We start from the raw sequence: 25,450 nt of genomic DNA on the forward strand, positions 1-25,450 counted from the left end.
TTTTTAAAATTTTTGTAATTGCCTTTTATTTATAAAAATGTTTTAAAAAAAAAAACAGTTATACCAAAGCGCTGTCCCAGACAGCGCTTTAGGTACAAACTTCCTTGTACCTAAAACGCTGTCTCAGATAGCGTCTTATTTTCAACCTAAAACGCTGTCTGGGACAGCGTTTCTCTGCTGGTGTGCAAAACAGCAGCAGAATCAGCCTTTTGCCACTGATCTGCCACTTTCTTCTGCTCCAGACAGCGTTTTTAGGTTGATTTTTTTTTTAAAAAAAAACCCAGGCATAAAACGCTGACCGAGACATCGTTTTAGCCTGGAAGCTTAGTTTGGTAAATACTTTTGCCACGCAACCATTTTGGTTAATATTTGCCAAAATTGGCTCACTTTGGAAAAACATCCAAATTGGGGCCTATATATTTTACAACACAGTGATAAGAATGAACAACTTTCAGCATACGCAATTTGTGAGCAGATTGTAGAGGATAGATATTGAAAACATGTTCTTTATTTCCTGGTCAACAGATTACAAACAAGGAAGTTGACTTTTTTTATACATGTACGAAGAAATTGTATTCTAAAACTAAGCAAACAACATCGAAACCTTTAGTCCTTGAGAAACAGGATACATTTCGTTATTTCAACCTGAGAAGAAAAGAATTTATAGGGCAAAAGTACAATATCAACAATGATGTTTACAGCTTTAGGTAATCTGACTATTATCTGAATGTATATGTTTGTTTTCTAGTAAATCTATAATTGTAATGTTGCATTCTTGTTTCAGCTAAAACATGAACTGCATGCCATAGAACAAGAAAGTAGAGATGCAGCAAAATGGATTTACAGCTTCATAACTTGGATCGTGATTTTTCAACAAGCTCTCGTCTGAGAAGCTTTCCTGAAGCTGACTTTGGGATGGCGCTTAAAAATGTTACCTTTCTTAATCTCTTGTAAGGTGCAACCTGTAGAAAAAGAGAGTAACTGACAAAGATATCCATAAGATTGTATTCAAGTTGTTTCTAACAATCCTAGACAGACCACACCCTCTTTGAAAAGGAATTATGTACAAAGATTTGAGAAAAAACAATTGTTCATATTGTCATCTACCTGATCCGCGACAAACTTCTTGACATCTTCTTCCTGTATGGAACTATTGGGTGATCGAACCACATACGCAATAGGAACTTCACCAGCTTCATCATCGGGAAATCTAATAATTATGAAAGCATAGATTGTCAATAAAGTTAAACAGGTGACCTAAAGCCTAAGCTCTAAAAAGGATGTAAGAGGGACAGGGTGCTTTGTTATATAAAACTTACGGGATGACAGCAGCATCTAGTACTTCAGGATGTGAAAGAAGAACTGCTTCAAGTTCTGCTGGTGCAACCTAATTGTAATAAACAAAGGAAACATACTATATGTCAATTATGTTAAGTATAATTTGAAGCTTTCATTGGGCCAAACATATCTTTCAGAAAACAACCTCGTGTAAATATGAGCAATAACTAAATCTGCTTTTTATTTTTTTTATTTTTTATTTTTTTTCTAATTGATGTTTAGTCTTGTGTTAGCCCCTCTGGGCTCTCTAAGGGTATGAGGTATTTGTTTCAAATTGTTTTAATACTGCAGGAATCAGAAGATCTCTCCAGAATGTGGTCTCCAAAGGAGAAACACTTCTTGAAACAAAGATCAAACAGATTAAATCTACATACAAATAGAAAAGAGCTTTGAGCTCTTGACACATAATCATGATTTGAAGGGTTGCAACAGAATGCTTCATGACTAATGTATTTTAAGAGCCAAGAACAACTGCATGATTTGTATAAATTATTATTCGCCTGATAGAAGATAAAGTATCTACTTTGCATCAGTACGCCTTCTTCATATGGACACTGTTTACTAAGTTAACAGGGCTGTCCACAGAAGAGATGACAAAATATAAGATTGCAAGGTATTTACTTCTGATATATACTGAAGCGTTCTACAAATTTTTAGGTGTTTTTGCATGGATGATCATAAACAAAACAAGGGAATTGCGGAACTATAAGGCTTCAGGTCAAAATTCCCATTGTCATTAGCGCTCAGAAACATTAGTGATGTGTGTCTTTCAATAATAATTTAATATTTATAAAACGAGGGAAATGCAGTAGGTAATTAATTACACCAAAGACTGTTAAAGTGTCCGTTTTGTCCAATTGTCCAGGCAAAAGACAAGAATGCGTATGCGATAACTATTACAATAATGCATTCTGGAAATACATATTCTGTATTTTTAGTTATCCTCTCATCTTCTAGGGAAACAAACACAGAAATAAGATATGAATGCAACAAAAAATATGCAAATATTTCAGTGAGGATCATAAAAAATCAATACCTGAAAACCCTTGTATTTGATGAGCTCTTTCAGTCTGTCAACCACATAAAGTTGCCCTTCCTCATCGAAATACCCAAGATCTCCTGTATGTACCCAGCCTTGATTATCAATAGTTGACTTGGTGGCTTGTGGATTATTTAAGTAACCTGCACATTGAAATTATACCAAATACTTTATTTAGTTGGTCACCTATAGCCAAAAGGGTAATTTATTCAATCGGAAGAAGTAACTGAGACCAGAGATGTTTTTATTGCATCATTATTGATGCATTTGCAACCAGGTGAAAAATAAATAAAAAAAATAAAATTGTAAAAGTATACTTTGTCCACCACTGCACTTTTCTTTTGAAAAAGATTGGTTTTAAAAATCCAGCACAGTGTGATGTTTAAGCAATTAAAGATGCATGTAAAGCTTTTCAAGCAGAAGGTAGACTAAGAATATGCTTTTTTCTTTTGGAAAAATGCTGGTTCAAAAAGATTAGATTGCTTTGTTATCAAAGTAATAGATTCCAGAATTAAAGACACAAACCTCTGCGGACCTACCATTTCAAGTTTTCAGATCATAGACATGATAGTTACTTTCCTAAGATTAAACAAAAAGATCAGGAGTAAAATGCTTATTTACTGATGCTTTGAAATAAAAGAATCTTCGTCCACTCAATGGAATACTACGAGGACAAAGTACACAAAAGTTTGCCTTTTTCAAAACGGAAAACATTTACCATATGCAGCATAGAACTAATAATCACCTTTCATCATATTAGGCCCACGGACCCATATTTCACCCAGTTGCTTTGGAGGAAGAGACTTCAATGTATCTACATCAATTATCTGAGCTTCAACACTTGCAGCTAACATTCCAGTTGAACCAGAATTTCGACCACCTAGTCTTGGGTGTTCTACAGAGATAATTCCACATGTTTCTGTCATACCATACCCCTGAAAGTATAATGAAACTCTATATCAGAGACGTCGCTCTACCAATTGTATTAAGTAGAAATAACTATGATCTCCAAAAATACCAGCTGACACTTACCACGACACAATAAGAAAGTACATCGATATAGTATTATTGGGGAATTCCATTAATAGGTAACAAGCTGAAATGAATACTCCAGTAGTCCAGTTCCAAATTTCAAGTCTTTAAATAATAGCCATAATATTTCTCCATCAGATATGAACTTCGTTTATGAAAAGGGAAACATAATATGCTAACTGCAGAAAATTATCCCGGGTTTTTTTTGGAATACTACACAAGAAATCGATAAAAATCCGATATACACAGAAACTGTTTCCTAAAAAACCAGAGTCAAAACAACTTTGTGAAATCATAGATTCTGAGTTGTTAATATTGTTAAAAGAAAAAATAAACAAGTTGACAATGGAATAAAATAATAAGGGTCGTTAAACAAATTGTAGTTCTGTTTCAGTTGAGTATTTAAAGGTAATACCCTCCCTATTCACACCTCTACTCAGGCCATTAAAATATATGTGCAGGCAATTTAGAACTGTTCCATGTTTAGCATGTGACATAAAATATCATAATGAATTTCATAAAGAATATCAAAGGGAGATTAGTTTCAAAGAAATTATACCTGCATTATCGCAGCCTGAGGCACAACTTTAGAGCACTCCTGCATCATCTCCTTCCCCAAAGGCGCGGCCCCGGAACCAATCTGCTTCAAAGATGACAGATCATATTTCTTAACAGCATTATGCTTAGCCAATGCAAGCACAATTGGTGGAACAATCCACAATTTAGTAACCCTATACTTCTCAATAGCTTTCAACATCAACTCGAAATCGAATTTGGCCATACTAACAACAGCATTACCCATCTGCAACTGACCATACAAAACCACAGACAGTCCAAACACATGAAACATTGGGATCACACACAAGAACACTTCATCGAATTCGCCCTCGAATTTTTGATCACTTGATACCATCAATGAGGCAGCAATGAAATTTCCATGAGTTAGTATCACACCTTTACTAACACCAGTAGTACCAGATGAATACAAGAGTGCAGCAGTGTCACTTTGTTTGATCACAACCTTTGGAAAATCCACAGCAGACCCATTAACCAAATCATTGAAATAAACAACTTTAGAACTTGAATTTAAAACCCCATTATCCTTGGACCCTAAAATCAAAGCAGGCAAATTAAAACCCTTAAGTTTATCCCAAAATTCTGGAACTGTTACAACCAATTTGGGATTACAATCATCAATCTGCTTCTTAATCTCTGAAACAGTATAAATAGGATTCACAGTAGTTGCAACTGCACCAACTGCAACAATACCCAGAAAAATTACAGGGTAATAAATTGAATTTGGAGCAAGAATAAGAACAGCTTGCCCTTTTCGAATACCCAGTTGGGTTAATCCATAAGAAACCTTAGAAACCATGGATTTCAACTGGGAAAAATTCAAGGTTTTCCCAGAATCAGAGTCAATCAAAGCAGGTTTTTCTGAAAATGAAGAAACATTTCTAAAGAGAAAAGAAACCATACTTAAATTTGGATTTTTGGGTGAGATTATTTGTGGTCTTAATGACCTGTAAACACCATCTCTGCCATAGCCAGAACGCTCCATTGCTAGAGTATTTTGGCAATGGAGGAGAGAGAAAATCTAAGAAAAAAAATATGGGATTGGAAGAAAAGTTCAAGATTCAAGATTTGGCTGAAAATGAAACGTAGTGGATTTTCAATAATTTATGGAGTTTTGGACTGTAGTCAGTCACAATGTTAGGAATAGGGACAGGCAAATTGATAAAAAAACCATAAAATTGGCCAGTTAGGAAGGATGAGAGACCACGTAACGCCAAAAATTAATGATATGGCGTGCCGATGCTTCGTGGCCTCATTGTTAAAGATTTTACCTTGAAAATTTAAATTTTTGACAACTTTGCTTTTGTCAAACCAAATTGTTTAGGTTTTTGGGGTGCAGGCAGATGGCATTTAAAGGGAGGTTAGTGAGGTACCAAGAAATACATAACGAGGGGTAGGATTGTCTTTTCACTTGTAATTTGAAAAATTCTAATCAACAATTCCGTTATTCTCTCTGATATCCGTTATCAATAATATTTTATTTTTAATTTAATCTAAGGGATATTTCAATGGTAATCCCCTACAATTGCTACGCACCAACGGTAACCCTTTTTTTTTGGATTATACGAAATGACCTTAGTTATCATTTTTCTCCTAATGAAGACATTAATAATGGTGTTTTAACATAAAATTAAACCATGGTTAACCAAAATAGGGAAATGACAAAAATGCCCCCTTTTATTTGACAGATTTTATTTATTAAAAAAAAATAAAAAAAAATACTCTGGTAGCCCCCCAACCCCACAGTCCAACATCCACCACCTGACCCTAACCTTCCGCCTCCAGCCCAACCCCTGCCGGCGAACCCCACTAGCCCCCACCCTAGCTAGTGAACCCACCCAATCCATCCATTTCGACAACCCTACCCCTGAACCCCCACCACCCCAACCACATCCGATGACCCCACTTATTCCGGCAACGATTCTACACGTGAACCCCCCAGTCCCCCCACCCAGCCCCAGCCCCAACCCCTGCCACCTCCCCGCCTCCCATCTCCCGCTGCCGCACCTTTTAAAACGCCCAGCCCGCGCACCTCATCAGCCCCCACTAGTAGAAAAAACTAAATAGGCACCCCCCTATAGCATCGGTTCTTGAAAACCGATGCCAAAATAAACGGGCGGGACCAAAAAATTAAGAGTTGGCACCATAACTAACCAAAACCGGTGCCAAGCATTTAATTAGCACCTGTTCAAACCGGTGTCGACTTGTGAAATTACAAAAAAAAAAAAAAGATGGGGAAGGAGTTGGCACCGGTTCTCCTTAAACCGGTGGCAATTAAGGTAATTAGAACCGGTTCAAACCGGTGCCATTTTTTAAAAAAAAAACGCGAGTTTTGCTGCTTCAAGCTTGGTTCAACGTCTTTCTTTCCTCGTTCCTCGTTTTGGCTTCAATAATTCCCACGACATTTGCCCTATTCTCTTCTCCCTCCATCTCCATTGAAGGGTTGTGCGACCTTAAATTTGTCACCTCCATTGAAGGGCTTTGCGAGCTTTCTCCTCTCCATTGAAGCTGTTAAGCTAAGCGACCTTCGTACTCCGTCCATACGTACTACCCATCTCTCCTCCATTGAAGCAGCTTCAAGGTAAGTATCTACCTTAGGTTTTAGTTACTCCATTGATGAATTCCTTCCTACTCTTGAGTTTTTTGAGGATTTGGTTTTCAATTTAGTAATTATAATGTTATTGTAATCAAGATTTGAGGTTAGGGTTTGGCTTGTTTGAGGTTAGGGTTTTGGTTTCTGGATTATGGGTATTTCTGGGTATCTGGGTCCTGGGTTTTTCTTGATTTTTTTTTTTTCAGTTTTTTCTAGGTTTATTGTTTTCTGGTTTTTATTGTTTTCAGAGTTTTTGTTGGTTATTTCTTTGTTCATAGTTTCTGAGTTCGACATTTCAAGGTTAATTTTGGTTTTTTGGGTTCGAAATTCCTGGGTTTTTATTTGATTTTTATCAATTTTTCTGGGTTTATTAGTTTCTAGGTTTTTCTTGGTTTTTTTATTGTTAAAGTTTCTGAGATCAATATTTCTAAGTTTTTTGAGTTCTTTTTAAGTTCAAAATTTTTGGGTTTAAATTTTTTAGGTTTTTCTGAAAAAATGATGGTGTTGAATTAGTTGCTTTACTGATTGATGAATTGTTTAATTAAGTTAACTTAATTTATTTTATATGCAATTCATGCCAAAATTTTGTATGAATTTAACAGAATTGGAAGATAAAAAACAAAATTCTAGGGTTTATGTAATTTATGAAAAACAAAATTCTAGGGTTTATGTAATTTATGAAAAACAGAATCCAGATGCAACTTGGTCGTCTTAGCTTTAACAATCAAAGAATCGACGAAAGTAGTCTCATGTCACCGCATAATTTGTTATCACCTCATTCTCCCATTCCTCAATCTCCACTCATTAAAGCCAGAACCTAAACCATTTTAAGTATGATCGAAGAAGCATATATAAGTATAAATAAAATCATGTATGTAGCAATTTCAATAATTCGTGTGTCATATTTATCCGAATAACTAAGAATCTTCCTAGTATTCAATACTCCAATGATTTTTTGCAGTTTTTCTGATAATTCAGACTGCCAACTAGCGATTCGTTGGGTTTATTATTGTGTAAGTTTAAGGGCCAGGGTCAATTGTACTTAGGTTTTTTTCCCCAGATTATTTTTGTTTGGGGTTACCATATCAATATATTAGTGTTTTTCAATAAGATGTTACACATATATACATATCTGTTAGTGAAATATACTACATAGCGAATTCTTAGATTGAATATCATTGCTCAACTTCTCAGTCCTTTAGTATCACCCTATACTATAAATCTAATCAAATTATGCACATTAACAGGTAGATGAGAATCCCAGAACTTGATAAAAAAAACGAGGTAAGAGCAACATTAAACGAATACGGAGTACATGTAATAAAAAGCTCAAACGAATACGGGCCCCTTACATCTATCAACTCCTCGCACCCAACCACCGAGCCACATCACACCACAACGCAACAACCTACAGCCGCCCAACCTCCGGCAGCCCACACATCACCAATTGCTCCACCAATTCTCCACCTCCAGTCGTCAATTCGCCACCAATTAACGCTGGCCACTTCCCAGCTCACCTTAAAACCGTTACCAATTCGATTTTTACCAATTACCACCGTCTTCACCCTAATCTCCCTTTGCAATCAACAATTTAATCACCAACAATTTTAATTTCGACCACAATGGCAGCTACTAACATCAATTTAACCCCCACCTAGCCCCTCCCCTGCCCCGTCGACGAATCCCACCCTTTTCCGATTAGGTTTCAACGAGTGAGATTATTGCAGGTAGGTCGACTATGAACACAGCGAATGGGTTGTCTGTGTTCGGCGGTCTAGAGTCCAGGTGGTCGGGTAGTTGGGGTCGCCGGCTGTGAAAGGGGAAGGGATATGGCGGTGGCTGGCTGGTGAGATGGTGGTGTGGACTTGTCGCTGTTAATTTTTCTAAATGTTTTTCTTTTTTTCTTAAAAAAAAACTAACCATAGTTAATTTTAAATTGACTATTTTATGTTAAAACACCATCATTAATGTCATCTTTAGGAGAAAAAAGAAAAGTAGTGTCATTTTGTATAATCCAAAAAAACAGAGGGTTACCATTGGTGCGTAGCAATAATAGGGGGTTACCATTGAGAGTATCCCTTAATTTAATTTTGTAGTTCCTCTCTCCTCTTCGCCAATGTTGTGAGCTCTTCGTAATCTCAGTCACTCACTGTTATCTTCTCTTTGATTTCCCTCTTTTCCATTCTCTTTTTTCCTCGGTTGTTCTTTGTGATTCGTGTTTTATGGTTGGTAGTATTGCTATCCCCGTTGCTGGAGTCATCGAATTGCGGTGGTGTTGAAGGAGTCGAATCCCGGTGATTCCCAATAAGGTAAAGCATAATTGTGTTTGAATAAGAGGGTATGAAATTTTTTATTGTACACGGTGATGTAAGTCTAAAACACTCCCCAACAAGTTTTTATGGTATTTAGACTTGAATGAAACGCTACTCACTTTGGAACAACTTACAATGGTGAAAACTAACCAAAACTCAAGAACACACTCAAAGTTTTGGGTTCTTAGGCTAGAGAAAAGACACACTCAATCTCTCCCTAATCTTGTCACTCAAGAACTAACTCAAAGTAACAAGGAACAACACTCAAACTTTGGACAAACACAAAGAAGAATGTTAAGCAAACCTCACGGTTTTTATGTATAACTGAAAAATTGATTTTATTTCTGGTTTGCTCTCCTTTTTATAGAGGAAAGGAGCAGCAAATAAGCACACCAAAAGACAAGGAAAACCGTCCAAAATATGGAGAGGCAAAAGCCATGGTTTTCCTTTAATTACAAGCTAGCTTAAATGCCTTAATTAAGTCTAAAGATGAAGAGTTAAAATCTTCCTATTACAACCAGCCAAAGTGCAACTCTTGGCATTATTTTTCAACAAAGAAAACAACAAACTTAAGCTAATAATACTAAGTAAACGGACCAAGCAACACACGCCCAAAAATAGTAGTGAAATGGGCCAAAGTGTGATGTATGCCCAATTGCTTCCAATCTTCAATCCACCCATGAAATGCTATATAGAATTTCGGCCCTCTTTGGAAATGGATAAAACCCAAGTGTTTCCAAGACTAAAGCAACAGGTTCATGAGCCAAAGAAGTTGACTTTGGATCATTCCCCCCTTCTTTAGAAGAGTTTGCCCTCAAACTTGAATCATCCAAGTATGGTGATAAATCCCCTACATTGAAAGTAGCACTAACACCCATCAACTCATTAGGAAGCTTAATTTTATAAGCACTATCATTCACCCTCTCAAGAACTCTAAAAGGACCGTCAGAACGAGGCATAAGCTTGTTTTTGCGAAGCTTAGGGAACCTCTCCTTCCTCAAATGTAACCAAACCAAGTCCCCAGGATGAAAAATAGGCTGTTTGCGTTTTTTATTGGCTTGCTCTTGGTATTTCTTATTCATCTCCTCAATTCTTTTATTCACTTGCTCACAGGTTTTTTGAAAGGTTTCCACCCTCTTTTTAGCATCTTTCTCCACAATGTCACTCTTAACCATTGGAACAAGATCAATCGGCACAAATGGATTCACTCCATAAACTACTTCAAATGGGGAACGAGAAGTAGTTAGGGAATGAGCTTTATTGTAAGCAAACTCCGCATGGGCTAGTTTCATGTCCCAATCTTTCTACGTTTTGCTTACAAGACCTCGCAACAAAGTACCCTAAGTCCTATTAGTAACCTCGGGTTGCCCATCAGTTTGGGAATGATGAGAGGTACTAAATAGTAACTTGGTACCCACAAGCTTCCATAGGGTCCTCCAAAAATGACTAAGGAATTTGGAGTCCTTATCATATACTATACATCGAGGAATGCCATGGAGTTTGACGATTTCCTTGAAGTACAGTTCGGCCACTTTCACGACATCATCAGTTTTATTACAAGCTACAAAGTGTGCCATTTTAGAAAATCTATCCACAACTACCATTATGCTATCCCTTCCCCTTTGCGTTCGTGGAAAACCCCATAATGAAATCCATACTAACACTTTCCCATGGAGCATCGGGAACTGGCAATGGAGTGTAGAGACCCTTAGTGAAGTGTCCCTTAGCCTTTTGACAAGAAGCACATCTCTCAACAACATGAGTAACATCCTTGATCATTCTAGGCCAATAGAAGTGTTCGCCTAAAATATCAAGGGTCTTTTGTATCCCAAAATGTCCGGCCAATCCCCCACTATGAACTTGTCTTACCAACAACTCCCTTACTCCACTTTCCGGAACACACAATTTGTTACCCTTAAAGAGGTAACCATCTTGCCACACAAACTCCTTAGTCGGAGTTTCGATCTCACTAGCAAAGTCGGGATCATCCATGTAACACTCCTTGAGTTGTTCAAAACCCAAGATTTTAGCATCAACCATGGAAAGCAAATAGTTTCGACGAGACAATGCATCGGCCATGACATTACTCTTACCATCTTTGTACTTGGAGCTGAAAGTAAATGATTGGAGAAACTCCACCCATTTAGCATGCCTCTTGTTGAGTTTTTGTTTCCCATGTATGAACTTTAGAGCCTCGTGATCGGAATGAAGAACAAATGGCTTTGGTCTAAGGTAGTGAGACTAATGATCAAGGGCTCTAACTATGGCATAGAACTCACGGTCATAAGTGGAATAGTTCAACTTCGCCCCATTCAACTTCTCACTAAAGTAGCTCATGGGCTTCTTCTCTTGAATCAAAACAGCACCTATTCCAATCCCACTTGCATCACACTCCACCTCAAACACTTTGTTGAAATCCGGTAGCACAAGTATAGGAGCGTTGCAAAGAAGATATTTGGCCCTCTCAAAGGCCTTCTGTGCCGCTTCATTCCACTCAAAATCACCTTTTTTTGTCAATTTCGTGATTGGAGCCATGATGAATGAGAAGTTTTTTATGAACCGCCTATAGCGTGAGGCTAGCCCATGAAAACTCCTTACTTCGTGAACATTGGTTGGAGCCAACCAAGTTTGAATCGCCTTCACCTTTTCAGGATCTACATGTACCCCCTCTCATGTTACAATGTATCCTAAGAATACAACACTAGGAGTCATGAATACACATTTCTCAAGCTTACCATACAACTTCACCTCCCTCAATTTTTCAAACAACCTCCTTAAATGAATTACATGATCTTCATTGCTTTTACTATACACAAGAATGTCATCTAAGTAAACAACAATAAAATCATTAAGGAATGGACGGAGGACTTCATTCATCAACCTCATGAAGGAGCTTGGGGCGTTGCAAAGCCCAAATGGCATCACCAACCACTCATACAACCCTTGCTTTGTTTTGAAAGCCGTTTTCCACTCATCTCCCTCTCAAATTCTCATTTGATGGTAACCACTCCTCAAGTCAATTTTGGAAAAGACTAAGGCACCATTCAACTCATCCAACATATCTTGCAAGCGAGGCATAGGAAAACGATATTTGATGGTTATATTGTTAATGGAACGACTATCAACACACATTCTCCAAGTACCATCTTTCTTTGGTACTAAAAGAGCGGGAACGGCGCAAGGACTAAGGCTCTTTCTCACATAGCCTCTCTCTATCAATTCATTCACTTGTCTTTCAAGTTCCTTACTCTCCTCTGGATTACTCCTATAGGCAGCCTTGTTGGGCAAAGGTGCTCCTGGAATCAAGTCAATGGCATGCTCAATGCCCCTTATTGGAGGGAGTCCCTTGGGCAAGTCATTGGGGAACACATCTTTGAATTCTTCCAACAACTCTTTAAAAAGTAATGAGTCATTGCAAGAATTCACTTCCTCATCTTTGGTTCTCACAACCAAAGCATACCCCCACCATTTTCTTCCACTATTTTCTCGAACTCATTACAAGATACAAGATGGTTGCTCTTTTCTTTGTCTTTCTTAGCAACTTTAGGGGGTAGGGGAAGCAATTTCACTTTTCTACCATCTCTAGTAGTTACAAGATATACATTAGATTTGCCTCTATGCTCCGAATCCATAGGAAGAACGTCGCACCATCTCTCATCTTCAAAGTTTCAATAGAGTAAGAAACCAAAGCTTGCTTCTTTACCCTAATACCATTGCCATCATTCAACCAATTGAGCTTGTAAGGCTCCTCATGATCTCTAGTGGTAAGCTTTAACTTACTCACGGCTTCGGATGAGAGAACATCCGTTTGTGCTCCTCCATCAACAATCACATTGCAAGTCTTCTCTCCAATCTTGCATCTAGTATGAAACAAGTTGTTTCTTTGCCTCTCATCAACTTGAGGCTCACTAAACAACACCTTTCTAACAACCATCATGTTAAACTCATTTTCTGGAGGAATCTCTTCATCATAGTCATCATCAAGCTCTTCGTTTTCCGCTTGTGTAACAAAGTTGTAGAGGTTTTCTTCTTCATCAAACATTGCATATTGTGCGGCAGTCAACACATTTTTACTAGGGCACTCGGATGCTATATGACCTCTACCGTGACACTTGAAACACTTTCTCCTAGTAGCAAGTTCACTAGGTGAAATTACGGTCTTTTCCTTCCCTTTGTCAAACTTAGAACTAGAAGAAGAAGACTTATGTGAAAAGGAACCACCTGTTTTATTTTGAAACGTACTCCCCTTTGAGTAAGGAGTAAATTTCATAAGACTCTTGAAAGAAGAACTTTTGGGTCTCTCTTCTTTCAATTGAGTTTCAAAACGAATAGCCAACTTGCAAGCATCACTAAAAGTGGTATAGTGAGTCACTTCCACCTTTTGGCTAATACTCTTCGAAAGACCTTTGACAAAACGAGCAATTTTAAGGTCTCCTTCTCTTGCAAGTCACACACCAAACACAACTTCTCAAAGTCCTTAATGTACACTCATGTTTTCTTGGGATAAATGGGTCAATTTTAGGTATTGCTCTTGTTCGTACTCCCTATTTACCCATTTTTCCCTCATCTTCTTTTTCAACTTCTCCCATGAGTCAATTTTTTCTTTTCCCTCTCTTCTTCTATTTGCCTTGAGGTTTTCATACCATAGGGCAGCTATTTAGTGAGTTTTAGAACAGACAATTTGAACCTTTTTTTTATCATCAAACCCCTTATACTAAAAAACAGTTTCAATTTGCCTCACCCAATCTAGAAAGGCCTCACTATCATGCCCCCCATCAAATTCTGGTAGGTCAATCTTAAGCCCCCTATCTTCATCAAATTTCCTAAGATTGCTGCCACTACCCACATCCTCATTTTCTAACTCGCTCAATTTTCTAGTTGTTTGCAACACCATATCGACAATTGCATCCATCCCAGTATTTTGCTTAGCCTTCTCCTCCTCTCTCTCTTCCTTTCTTTTCTCTAAACTCTCCAACTTATCAGAGATTACCTGAAACATTCTAGCCAGCTCCTCACTAGCCATGATTTCCATTATTTCGCTATTACAAGTATACTGCCGAAACTTCACACAAATGAACGAGAAAGGAAAAGGCCTTGAGACTCTCAAAGGCTTACAATTTCAGAAAATTCAGATAAAAAAAACCAGTTTAAAAAAAAGAATCGCCTTAAAAGCTTTCCAGAAGAGGGAGAAAACTTCGATTGAAATCTGCCTTCCCGGTTTTGCCTCTTTTCTGCGCTGCTACGAAAAACCTGCCCAGTTTATTAGCAGAAAAATTTCAAAAATTCTGATTTTTTTTTTGAGTATTATAAACAGAGAAATATCTAGATTCAAAAAAAAGAATCACTCAATTTGGACAGAAAACAAAGGAGATATGGCTTTCTCAAACTGCAACTCCAAACTGATCGAATTTTGCCGTTTTGTTCCAAACGCCTTCAAACTCGATTTTCTTCAAGAAAACCCTAACCTAGGCTCTGATACCAGATTATGTAAGTCTAAAAAACCCCCCAAACAAGTTGTTATGGTATTTAGACTTGAATGAAACGCTACTCACTTTGGAACAACTTACAATGGTGAAAACTGACCAAAACTCAAGAACACACTCAAAGTTCTGGGTTCTTAGGCTAGAGACAAGACACACTCAATCTCTCCCTAATATTTTCACTCAAGAACTAACTCAAAGCAACAAGGAACAACACTCAAACTTTGGACAAACACAAAGAAGAATGTTAAGCGAACCTCACTGTTTTTATGTATAACTCAAAAACTGATTTTATTTCTGGTTTGCTCTCCTTTTTATAGAGGAAAGGAGCGGCAAATAAGCACACCAAAAGGCAAGGAAAACCGTCCAAAATATGGAGAGCCAAAAGCCATTGATTTCCTTTAATACAAGCTAGCTTAAATGCCTTAATTAAGTCTAAAGATGAAGAGTTAAACTCTTCCTATTACAACCAGCCAAAGTACAACTCCTGGCATTATTTTAGCAACGAAAACAACAAACTCAAGCTAATAATACTAAGTAAATGGATCAAGCAACACACGCCCAAAAATAGTAGTGAAATGGGCCAACGTGTGATGTATTCCCAATTGCTTCGAATCTTTAATCCACCCATGAAATGCAACATAGAATTTCGCCCCTCTTTGGAAATGGATAAAACCAAAGTGTTTCCAAGACTAAAGCAACAGGTTCATGAGCCAAAGAAGTTGACTTTGGATCACACGGATTTCTGTGTTTGCGTGAAATTTGCTAAAGGATGACTAGGGTTTTTGGACTCAATATGTAGGATTAATTACGTTTGGTAATTGAATGAGTATGGAAAATTTGTCGTTGCAATTTCAAATTAATGTGGTTTTTGGTTTGTTTTTAATTGCTTTTGGGTAATTGGACGACTAGGGTTTCTGGATTCAATTTGTAGGGTTTTTGAACTGAGTTTGTTTTGGGTATTTGCTAGAGTATCACTAGGCGAAAAACCTCAATCCCCACCGGTTCAAACCACACATTCCCCACCGATTTTGAACCGTTCTTGATTTGGGGGGTGCTATATCCCCAAAGATTTCCCACCGGTTCAAAACCGGTGGCAAAAACCACTTTTCCCACCGATTTTGGAGTGAACCGGTGGCAAAAACATGTGATTTATGTTATAGCTGGAGGACTTTTCCCACCGATTTTCAAGTGAACCGGTGGCAAAACTATAACATTTCCCACCGGTTTTCACACTGACCCGGTGGCAAAAGTGCCCCAAAAAATTTAATATATATATATATATATATATATTTTTTTTTTTTTTTTTTGCATTTTTTCCACTTAAATTGTATCAAATACTTATATATAATCATAATATACATAAAACACATATATTTGCCTCAATAACTTGTAATATTACACTTTAAAAAACAAAAAAAAAAAAAAATGGACATATAAACACTAACATATATATTTTCTTCAAAAATAGCCAACCATGATGCACTGCAATAGAAGACAGCAGCCCACCCTAACAGAAACAAAAAACAGAAACAACCCAAACAGACACAGCCAGCAGGTTTCCAAACAGATGAGCATACCAAGCATAGCCAGCCACCCAACACCTGCATCAACCAAATCCAGCACATGAACTTCACCAGAGCCTGCAACCAGATCCCAGTAGCCAGGAACAACACAGCAACCAGAAACCAGAAACCCGAGCTTTTGTAAACCAGACCCTAGCAGACCTGAACTCAACAAAGCCAGAACCCAGCAAACCAAATCCAGCACCCAGAACAGAGACTGTAGCAGAATCTGTACCAGAGTAAGACCTGCTACAGGACCTGCACGAGACAAACTCAGCATGGTATATACTAGTTAATACTAGTTCGTTGCACCCACCAATTAACTAAGGAGGCGTGATGATAGAATATAAACAGAGTAAATCAAGTAGAAAAAAAATAATACCTGAGAGAATCCATGTGAAGCAGAAAACAGCAATTGAAGCAGCAGCAAAATACCCAAAATGGTTTTTGCAGAGTAAAGATTAGGGATTAAATCTGACGCATTAAAATCTTTTGGAAATTAGGAAGATGAACCTCCATTCTTCTTTCTGTTGGTAAAATAATCCAGACGGGTTGATGCTTTGGATCCAACTCCGATGCCCTCTTGAACAAAATCCTGGAAACATTTGCAGTGGAGTGCCTGTACTCCAGCAAAGCAAGAGACTGAAGAAGTACTGGATCCCTCGGGTTTACAAGATGACCTATTTTTAGAATTTTTCTTGCTTTGTCAATGTTTCCAAGATTAGCCTCAAATAGCCCCCATACATGCCAGGCAAACCTATTTTTTGGGCTAGCCTGAACAACTTCTGAAAATGTAAATTGCGGTTAGAAATTAATGGAGTAATTCACAGATTTTGTGTAATTCATCATGATTCATAGTATTCCATATTGTTATGATCAATTACCTTAAACAAATAACATGCAGCTTGATTGTTTTCCTGCTGCATCTCTAACTGTGCCCAGGCCTGATTTTGGAAAGACAAGAGTTGCATAGGAAGTTTCAGCATAATAACCTCTATGAACAGAGTTAAAGATTATTAATATTCATTGCTTTAATGCAGAAATTGATACGAGTTGAATGACAAGTAAATAAACAAAAATCAAACGAACAGGGAAACCAAACACTTACAAGCCAACTAGCACAGCTTTTGGGGTTACACCTTGTGGCTTGTCTAAACAAGTAGCTGGCCTGCTCATAGCGATTAGCCTTAGCTTCAAGCAACGCGAGAGTCTGGTATACGTACTCATTTCCACCACAGTATTTATTACCTTTGCCAAGAAGATTCCTAGCCTTCTTAATATTACCTTGTTTTAGCTGCAAAACTGCCCATCCATGCCACGCTGCAATGTGCTTCTTATCAGCAAAGTCCGCATCAAATAGTTCTCTTGCTTTCCTTGTATTTCCCAAGTCACTTTCTAGCACAGCCCAGCACTGCAATATGCAATATAGGAAAAATATTGGATATATTCGTAGCAACTTATTACTGAATAAAGCTGCTAGTATTCGGAATAGTAAAGATTTGTATGACAGTACATACAAGTTTTAGAGTAATATATATATACAATCATGAATCATGGACAAGTAATGTAAGAATTAAAAGCAAGATTATATACAGTAATATAGTTACAAAATAAATGCATGTAGTTAATTGGTCGTTGTCACACTCTAAGTTCAGGGCCGCCTTAAACTTATCAGGGACCCTGAGCTAATGGAGTTGTATAACCTCGCCAGTCACCAGTCTCACCACCCTGGTTTTAACCGGGAGAAATTTTGAAGTCGAGCTAATCCTTAGCTTCCTACTAGTAGATTTTAACCATGCTCCTCATCAGCCTCATATCTGTGGGAATTCTCTGTATGCAAGCGAAGGAAAAGATGTACTCCATATGACAGTAACTACAGGAGGATTACTTGATACACAAAATTAACTGTCAACTCTCCATGAGGCAAGAAAGTAATAGAAGAAATCGAAAACTTGCTGTAATGCACAGAAACAGATCATGTCGCATTTTCTTAAGATTAAAAATCAGTTTAGGGCCAAGGAGAACACATTATCAATACAGATCAAACTCCGTTAAAACAACAATGCTTTTCAGAACATCCGAACACATATGGTCTAAACCTAGTCCGCCTATCTATAACATTCTCCGCTCTCTACTAAGTCCAAACCTTCTCATCAACAAACAGATAATGTAATATTACCATCAACTTCATTTTAATTTTCTCTTGATTATACCATCAGACTTCACATCATCACAAGAATGAGATATCTTCAGTCACTCCCCTCCCACACACACACACCAAAAAAATTATAAAATTAACTAAACAATTAAAAAGTCATTCCAATAATCTACTTAATAGTTAAACTAGACTAGTATCAACAAAATAGCTTAAATTTGAGTAGTATCACTAGCATTTTCCCGAGCCAAAATAGCTCATGTTAACATTCATAATGAAGCAAACCATCACAAGTCACTCATACAACAAACCAAAGTATGATCAGCATGATAAACAATAACAAGAAGTTCAAGAATTGAAGTTACACATACATCAACCTTGGCAGTTGACACATAGGAGATAGACATGGTGACAGATACATTCATTGGAAGTCCTTCTCTGTAAATAACCACAGCACCAAGCTCATCAACAAGGTTCGCAATCGTGCCGGATGCTAAATTTCCATTTCTATCCTGGACCATTAAGGAATCAAACATGTATGCCAGAAAATTAGAAGCTAATAAAAATAAATTGAAAAATCTAAATTAACAAAACCCTAGAAAAATGCCAATATAATTCAGAATTAATAACCTCTAATAATTAAAAAACAACAACAATAACAATGAAATTGCCCCAATTTTGACCTAAAAACTACAATCAAAATTGTAACCCTAGCAAGAAGAAAACGAAATTGAGGTAAGAAGTTAAATAAATAGAATTCAACAACGAACCTGATGGTCAGATGTTGGGCGGTGGTGGTGGAGCACAAGGACGGTGGTGCGTGCGACCGGAGCAGGCAGAACCAGCAATGGTCGACGGTGGGCACTTGCGAACAAATTCGGTGGTGCTTGAGACAATTAGAGGCTGGAACCCACCATCACTAGCACCGACAATTAGAGGAAGACCCAACAATGGTCGACGGTGTGCACTTGCAAATCAGAAGCCCCTTCAATGGAGAATGTCGAGTACGCTTCAATGGAGGAGAGAGAGAGGCAGATGAGAGAGGAGGAAAGATCGAGGAAATGAAAGAGTAAGAAAGAAAATTGACCGGTTTTAAATAAAATTTTCCCAACGGTTTGGGATGAACCGGTGCGAAATCCAAGATTTGCCACCGGTTTATAAGGAACCGGTGGGAAAAGAAATTATCCAAATCCCGCCTATTTCTTTTCCCACCGGTTTTTAAAAAACCGATGGAAAAGGGGGGTGCCTTTTTCATTTTTTCTACTAGTGTATTTTGTTCTGGCCATCTGGGTTGAACGAGTATTGAAATTGTTTTGTTTATTTTAATTGTCAACGTGTTTGCGATGTTGTATTATTTTTCGGTTGTCTTGAAGTAGTCGAATTCCGTTGCACCACAAAAAGGTAAAGCATAATATTGTTTTAACAAGTTGGTGTTTCGGGGTTTTTGATGTGTCTTGCGGGAGAGTTACAATCTTAGAGTTGGATGCCGACCGTTTGTACTTGCAAAGTAATGGAGACTCAAGTTGGGTGGAGTTCCGCCTCCGACGATCAAGTAGTACTTGCATGGGAGATGTAAGATGCGGAATATAAAGAGTCTTCTCGGATTTCGAGAAAGAGTATCTGCAATTAATATAGCTCTTGTTTATAGATATTTCTGAATGGGTGCAATTAATGGGGATGTCTCCCTATTTATAGGGTTTGAAGATAGCTCCCCTTTTTAGGGATCTCAAAAATTGGTGGGCTGATCTAATGAATTGGGCCAGAAAGACCATTTTCTTATTCAGGGCTGGGGTTGCCACGTGTCAGCAGGGGGTTGGTTCAGTTAGAATCTCTCCTGGGGTGACACGTGTCACCATCTCATTGGGCCACGTAGCCAGGGTATTTTTACCCAAAACATTTGCCCCTCACAGGTGTGACGTGGCATGCCGCGTGACACCTATGACACCTGTCAGGCGGCCATTGGGGATGATTTTTAACCGTTGGTCTTCTAAGGAAATTATGGGGATGCCCCCCGAATTACCCCTCTATAAATAAAACAGGTGCCCCTCCTTTTGGGACGTATCTACAACTAAGAGAGAGACATCCATTTTTTTTTGGAGAGATAAGCTCTACTAACCGCCTGTATATCTTACAAGCAATTTCCTTCACTTCTTTACTCACAGTCGGAGCACCGTTTAGAAATTTGCAAGCAGTGATTTGCTTTTCGGGGTACCTCTGATTAACCATATGAGATTACTGCAAAGGCATTGTTGAGTTTTCGCCTGCTAGTTCAGCTGGTCAACGCTTGTCTACTTTGCAGCTCACTTTATAGGTACCGTCTCTCTTCTTCTCAATTCTTTCATATATTTCCGTTTGTATACATTTTTCTTAATAAATGGATTCACCAACATCACACACGGCACAACATAGTTTAGTTGACAGCCGGTCCCCTGGTACGGCTGAATCTAGAATTGGGGGTGCCGCCTCTGGGTGTTTGGACCTCTCTTGTTCTCTCCGTCCGACCGTCTCCGTGTTTGTGCAGGACACTATGACTAGGACTAGGAAGACGACTGTAGATCCCGAATATAGGGATGATTCAGAAGATGCGCCGCATGAGCTAGAACAGGCTGAAATAAGAAGATCCCCCATGGGTACACCCAGTACTCCTAGCGACGGGATCCTTGAGTCTGAGAAGGAAGACGGTGAAGAACCTGCCTCCATCTCTGGTGTTGAGGAGACGGAAGAGGCTGCCCCTAAAAGAGACGGGGGTGACTCCGCCTCTGTGTCTGGGTTTAGCTCTAATGGGAGCAGCAGCAGTAGCTCACTATCTTCGGATGTGGATAGTGAGGAGGAAGAGGGGCCCTCGTGGAATAATAAAGGGGATCCACTTTAAATCCATAGGAAAAACATGGAGAGGCACCTGGAGACCTTTAAACGCAGGCGTCCTCTAGGGGAGGGATATACCATCCGGGTGCCACCTGCGGTTGGGACCATTGCCTGGAACGATGGCCAGCCCAACGCCAACAAATATTTTGGCTGCTATGAGGCGGCCTTTTTGACTGGGATCCACTTCCCCCTCCACGATGCAATAAAGGCTATCCTAAGAGGATATGGCCTAGGCGTGTGGTAGTTAACCCCAAACTCCTAGGTTAACATCTTGGGCTACATCGTCGCTTGTGAGATGCAAGGTCTCCATCTCGGCTGGGAGGCCTTTGTCAACATGCATTACCTAAGCCGGAGCACAGGCGGGTGGCGAGCATGGTATACCCTGACCACCTACCCAAAGTATTTAATGACCCTAGACAAACCGTCTAAGTGGTCAGATTAGAAAAATCGCTTCTACTTGGTGTCTGCCCCTTCGAAGCGTGAAAACTTTGAACTCCACGCCTACAACCGGAAATCGGATTTGCTGAGGCAGAAGTGCAAGTTTCCTTGAGTCCCGGAGGAAGACTTTGAACTCACAATCACCACTCTCTCAACCCAGGAATTAATAAGTGTACCCAAAAATTGGGTACCCAGACATGAGTTTTTTAGGGACGAGGGATTTTTGTCCGCTTGTGGGTTGAGCACCCAATTTGACACACGTACGTAGCCCATGCATCCGTCAATACTTTGTCGTCTCTATTAATTGTAAGTTTGTATTTTCACCTTTCTGAAATTCTAACAGACGACTCCCTTTTGCAAAAACAGCCTTAAGGATGCTTCCAGAAGACAAGAAGCCTGCTCGCTCTGCAGCAGACATCCGCAAGGAGAATGCGGAGAAAAAAAAGGCCGCTCTGGCGGCTTTAGGCAAGGTATTCACCGTCTGCACCACTCCCATCCTTTTCGACTTTATTATTCATGTGGTTACCGTTTGTACGGTTTTAGGCCTTGACCCGACTGCATATTTAACACTTGATTTGCTTTTCAGGAGGGAGACAAAGTTCCTAGGTCCCTCTCTAAAATAATCAGACCCCGGTCTGGTGAGAAGACTTCTAGCAACAAGGCTAGAAGAACGTCTGAACAAACGGCTCCGAGGATGACCGTTGGAGGAAAGTGTCTGCAACTGGTTGTTGACCTTTCCTCCCAGCCGGATGCCGTTAGAAGAAGGATGGCCAGCCATCTAGAGATACAAGCGGTGCTGCTGCGACTGAAGGGTTTTCAAACCCTCAGCCATATCCTCAAGGTACGGCTGACACCTTAACTTACCCATTTGAGCTGGGTTGGCCCATGCAGGTCAAGTCATATTCTCATCTCCAATTAGAAGACTCTTTAAGCAGCTGGCGATCTATAGGAGGCGCTTATGTAGCTTTCTCACCATCTCTTTATGGTGCAGATCTATTCCCCCGGTGGCCGAATGTACATCAGTACTTCAAGGCCATGCTGAAGGCCTTCCCCAAGGAGGATAGGGAGGCCATCCCCGGGATTCAGCAATTCAATGTTGACCGCATCCTGGCCATGCTGTCTGAGTTATGACAGTCTTCCAGCTTTGCATTCTCTTAGTATATATATATATCAGTTGCATTTCTAATACCGTCTTTATTTATACAGACGATGCTGTGGGTGGAGGGGCTAAAAAAGACGTATGCTCGTAAATCGGAGGAGGTAAGACGGACATAGAGAGACGCGTTAGAGACGTCTGATGTTTCTCAGCATCAACTGATTATTCATGAATTAGAGACTAAAGCCTAGCTTTTGTCACAGGTAAAGTCTATCAAGCGGTTCCAGAAGGCCCTTAATGAAGCTAACATGAAGGCCTCCAATCTCCAAAACTAATTGGAGAACGTTGAGTCTGAGATAAAAAACACTCAGGCGGATCTCAAGGCCTTGGAGGACACAAAAAAGGAGAACGCCTCCCTGAAAAACTCCAATGACTGCCTGCAGAAGGAAATGGCTGATGCCTAAAAACACTTTCAGGCCATGCTGGCGGCTGAGCAGAACCGTCTTATTAAAGAGAATGAGCACGACTGCAAAAAAAGAATGAGGACGGCTTGGTCACTCCTAAATCCATAGGCGGATTACAACGTCTGGGAGCTGGCGTACAAATACGTTGACCTTGCTATTTTGGCAAGGGAGGAAGGTGCGTCAGAGCCAGAGCCGTTCCAGGAGTGGGTTAAGAAGGAGATTGCAGCCGGCGAGGAGGAGGAGGCGGTCTCTTAAGAAGAAGAGGAGGAGCAAATTGAAGATCAAAAGACCTTTGCCTCAGCTCCGCCTTCCAAGGATGCGCCTATAGCCCCGGCCCAGTGACTCGACAATTTTTTGTTTGTGCTCTCGGCCTACGTGCCGTGTATCCTATTGTATCTTTTCTCCGGATGTAGATCCAGCTAACAATTACTCTCCCGGCCTATTGGTCGGTTTTTATAATATATTTTGCCGACTGTGTCGATTTTTCTATATCTGGTTTTAACTTTTCGAATTTTGCAATTTTGTGATTCTTTGCAATATTTCAATATGCACATATATTTTTTCAAGTAACGTAATACATGCAGTTTGTCGGATGTATTGGCTTTATCTGCCCCTGGACGATTGTTTTCTTGGTAATTGCCCCACCCCAAGCAGGCAGTCATCCAACTCAAGCATCCGGACGAAAGGCCAGACGGCCATTGATCGCCTACTATGAAACCTTTCGATTTTAACCTAGCAGACAGTTTCAGCTAGGCTCCAACCTAGATCAATTGATTAACCGGTTGTGAATTAACCTTTAGGATAATTAGTCTTTGCCGATTGTTTAATAGCAATCGACCAATGGTTGGTTGTAGGTGCCGTAATCAGTTTAAACTACAGAAGTTTTGACTCAGCTTAAGTTTTCAATTATAGCCGTTTATATTGCTCCTAAGCAATGACCGGTTACATCCAACCAAGATATCAATTACCGTTTTTGATGCTTTTGAGCAACGACCGGTTGTACCTAGGTCTCGATTGATTATTGAAATGGCTGTTAGCTATCTTTAACCTAGATAGTAGGTTAAAGCCGTTTGCGTTATAATTTATAGAACAATGTACCACCCGAATGGGAGATGCTCTCTTCTACGAATTCACCCGGATGGGCGTCGCCGGTAGCCGGCTTATTTTAGAGCTGGCGGGGGTTTGAAGGTTATCCGGCCTTTGACCTCATAAATAGTCGTTAAGTTTTTACACTTAACTTATTTCTACTCATGTTGGAGCAGACGTAAAATTCTACATGTCCGTATGTATTTATACAAAACACAATAAGCAGGTGTAAATGAAGAACTTTTTCATTGATAAGCCTATTTACAAAATATTTACAAAGTCTTAGAAGTAGTACTTTTTCAAGTTATCTACGTTCCAAGTTTTGGTTAACTGCCTGCCGTTTGGGGTTTTCAGGCAGTAGGTGCCGCCTCTCACTTCTTCATAGATCCGGTAGGGGCCTTCCCAATTAGGAGTAAACTTTCCTTGCTCATTTGCCCTACCGGTTGCCTCCATTTTCCGTAACATAAAGTCCCCCACTTTCAAGGGCTGTTTGTGCACTCTCTTGTTCGTGCACTTTCAAGGGCCGTAACACAAAATCTCATGGCGCAAGGCGGCATTGCCCCTGCGCTCTTGGAGTTAGTCCAGTGCAAGCCGCATGGCCTCCCAATTAGCCTCTTCATCATAGAGCATGATTCGAAGTGTTGGCTCATAATGCTCAACAGGCAAGACGGCTTCAGTGCCGTAAGTCATGAGAAACGGGGTTTCACCGGTTGCCCCTTTTTTAGTTGTTCTGATGGCCCATAGGAGACGAGGCAACTCATCTGCCCATAGACCGCCAACCCTTTCAATTTTCTTCTTGATGCCGTCTGAGATGAGCTTGTTGAAGGCTTCAACTTTGCCGTTTGCTTGGGGGTGACCGACTGATGCAAAACAGTGTAAGATCCCTTGATCTCCCAGCCAATTTTTGAGGGTAAGGTTCTCGAACTGAGGTCCGTTGTCAAAAACCATAGACATAGGCACCCCAAACCGGGTGACAATATTCCTCGAAATGAAGGAGATAACATCCTTTGTCTTTATGCCCTTGATCGCCTCTACTTCTACCCATTTGGTGAAGTAATCAACGACAACTAACATGTACCTCGGTCTGCATGTAGCAGGCGTATATGGGCCCAAGATGTCCATGCCCCATTTGGCGAATGGCACTGGGCTGTGGATAGCCGTCAGATCAGTAGCCGGACAGTGTATGAGTTTGTTGAATTTTTGACACTTATCACATTGCTTCACCGTTTCCATGGCATCCGCCTCAAGCGTGGGCCAAAAGTAGCCTTGCCGCCTGACCCTCTTTGCTTGGGTTCTGCCGCCTATATGTGACGCACAAAAGTGCGACTGCAGATCCTCTAGAACCTCCTTCCCCTTTTCTAGGGTGACACATTTCAACAGCGGCTAGAGGTACCCTTTTTTGAAAAGTTCC

The 25,450-nt window shown here is 39.7% G+C and overlaps 2 protein-coding genes across 3 annotated transcripts; both read right to left on the reverse strand.

Annotated features, from left to right (window-relative positions):
• Positions 1 to 490: 490 nt before the first annotated feature.
• Positions 491 to 5,098, reverse strand: LOC110691727 (4-coumarate--CoA ligase-like 7). 2 transcript variants are annotated; one of them, XM_021868660.1, is made up of 6 exons: positions 3,969 to 5,098; positions 3,123 to 3,312; positions 2,375 to 2,520; positions 1,320 to 1,387; positions 1,108 to 1,210; positions 491 to 962 (listed from the first exon to the last, which is right to left on the reverse strand). In XM_021868660.1, exons 1-6 carry the CDS (start codon positions 4,968 to 4,970, stop codon positions 849 to 851), a joined length of 1,623 nt encoding a protein of 540 aa, XP_021724352.1. In that variant the 5' UTR covers positions 4,971 to 5,098; the 3' UTR covers positions 491 to 848. The 2 variants fall into 2 exon arrangements, with proteins under 2 accessions (XP_021724352.1, XP_021724353.1); XM_021868661.1 differs by having other exon boundaries at positions 491 to 981; positions 3,969 to 5,096.
• Positions 5,099 to 16,057: 10,959 nt separating this feature from the next.
• LOC110691729 (protein high chlorophyll fluorescent 107-like) lies at positions 16,058 to 19,158 on the reverse strand. Its single transcript, XM_021868662.1, has 6 exons — positions 18,861 to 19,158; positions 18,462 to 18,602; positions 17,044 to 17,346; positions 16,820 to 16,879; positions 16,318 to 16,720; positions 16,058 to 16,193 (listed from the first exon to the last, which is right to left on the reverse strand). Exons 2-5 carry the CDS (start codon positions 18,513 to 18,515, stop codon positions 16,622 to 16,624), a joined length of 516 nt encoding a protein of 171 aa, XP_021724354.1. The 5' UTR covers positions 18,516 to 18,602; positions 18,861 to 19,158; the 3' UTR covers positions 16,058 to 16,193; positions 16,318 to 16,621.
• Between the last annotated feature and the right edge of the window lie 6,292 nt (positions 19,159 to 25,450).

Source organism: Chenopodium quinoa, unplaced genomic scaffold, assembly GCF_001683475.1.
Source record: "Chenopodium quinoa cultivar QQ74 unplaced genomic scaffold, ASM168347v1, whole genome shotgun sequence".
Taxonomy (NCBI): domain Eukaryota; kingdom Viridiplantae; phylum Streptophyta; class Magnoliopsida; order Caryophyllales; family Amaranthaceae; genus Chenopodium; species Chenopodium quinoa.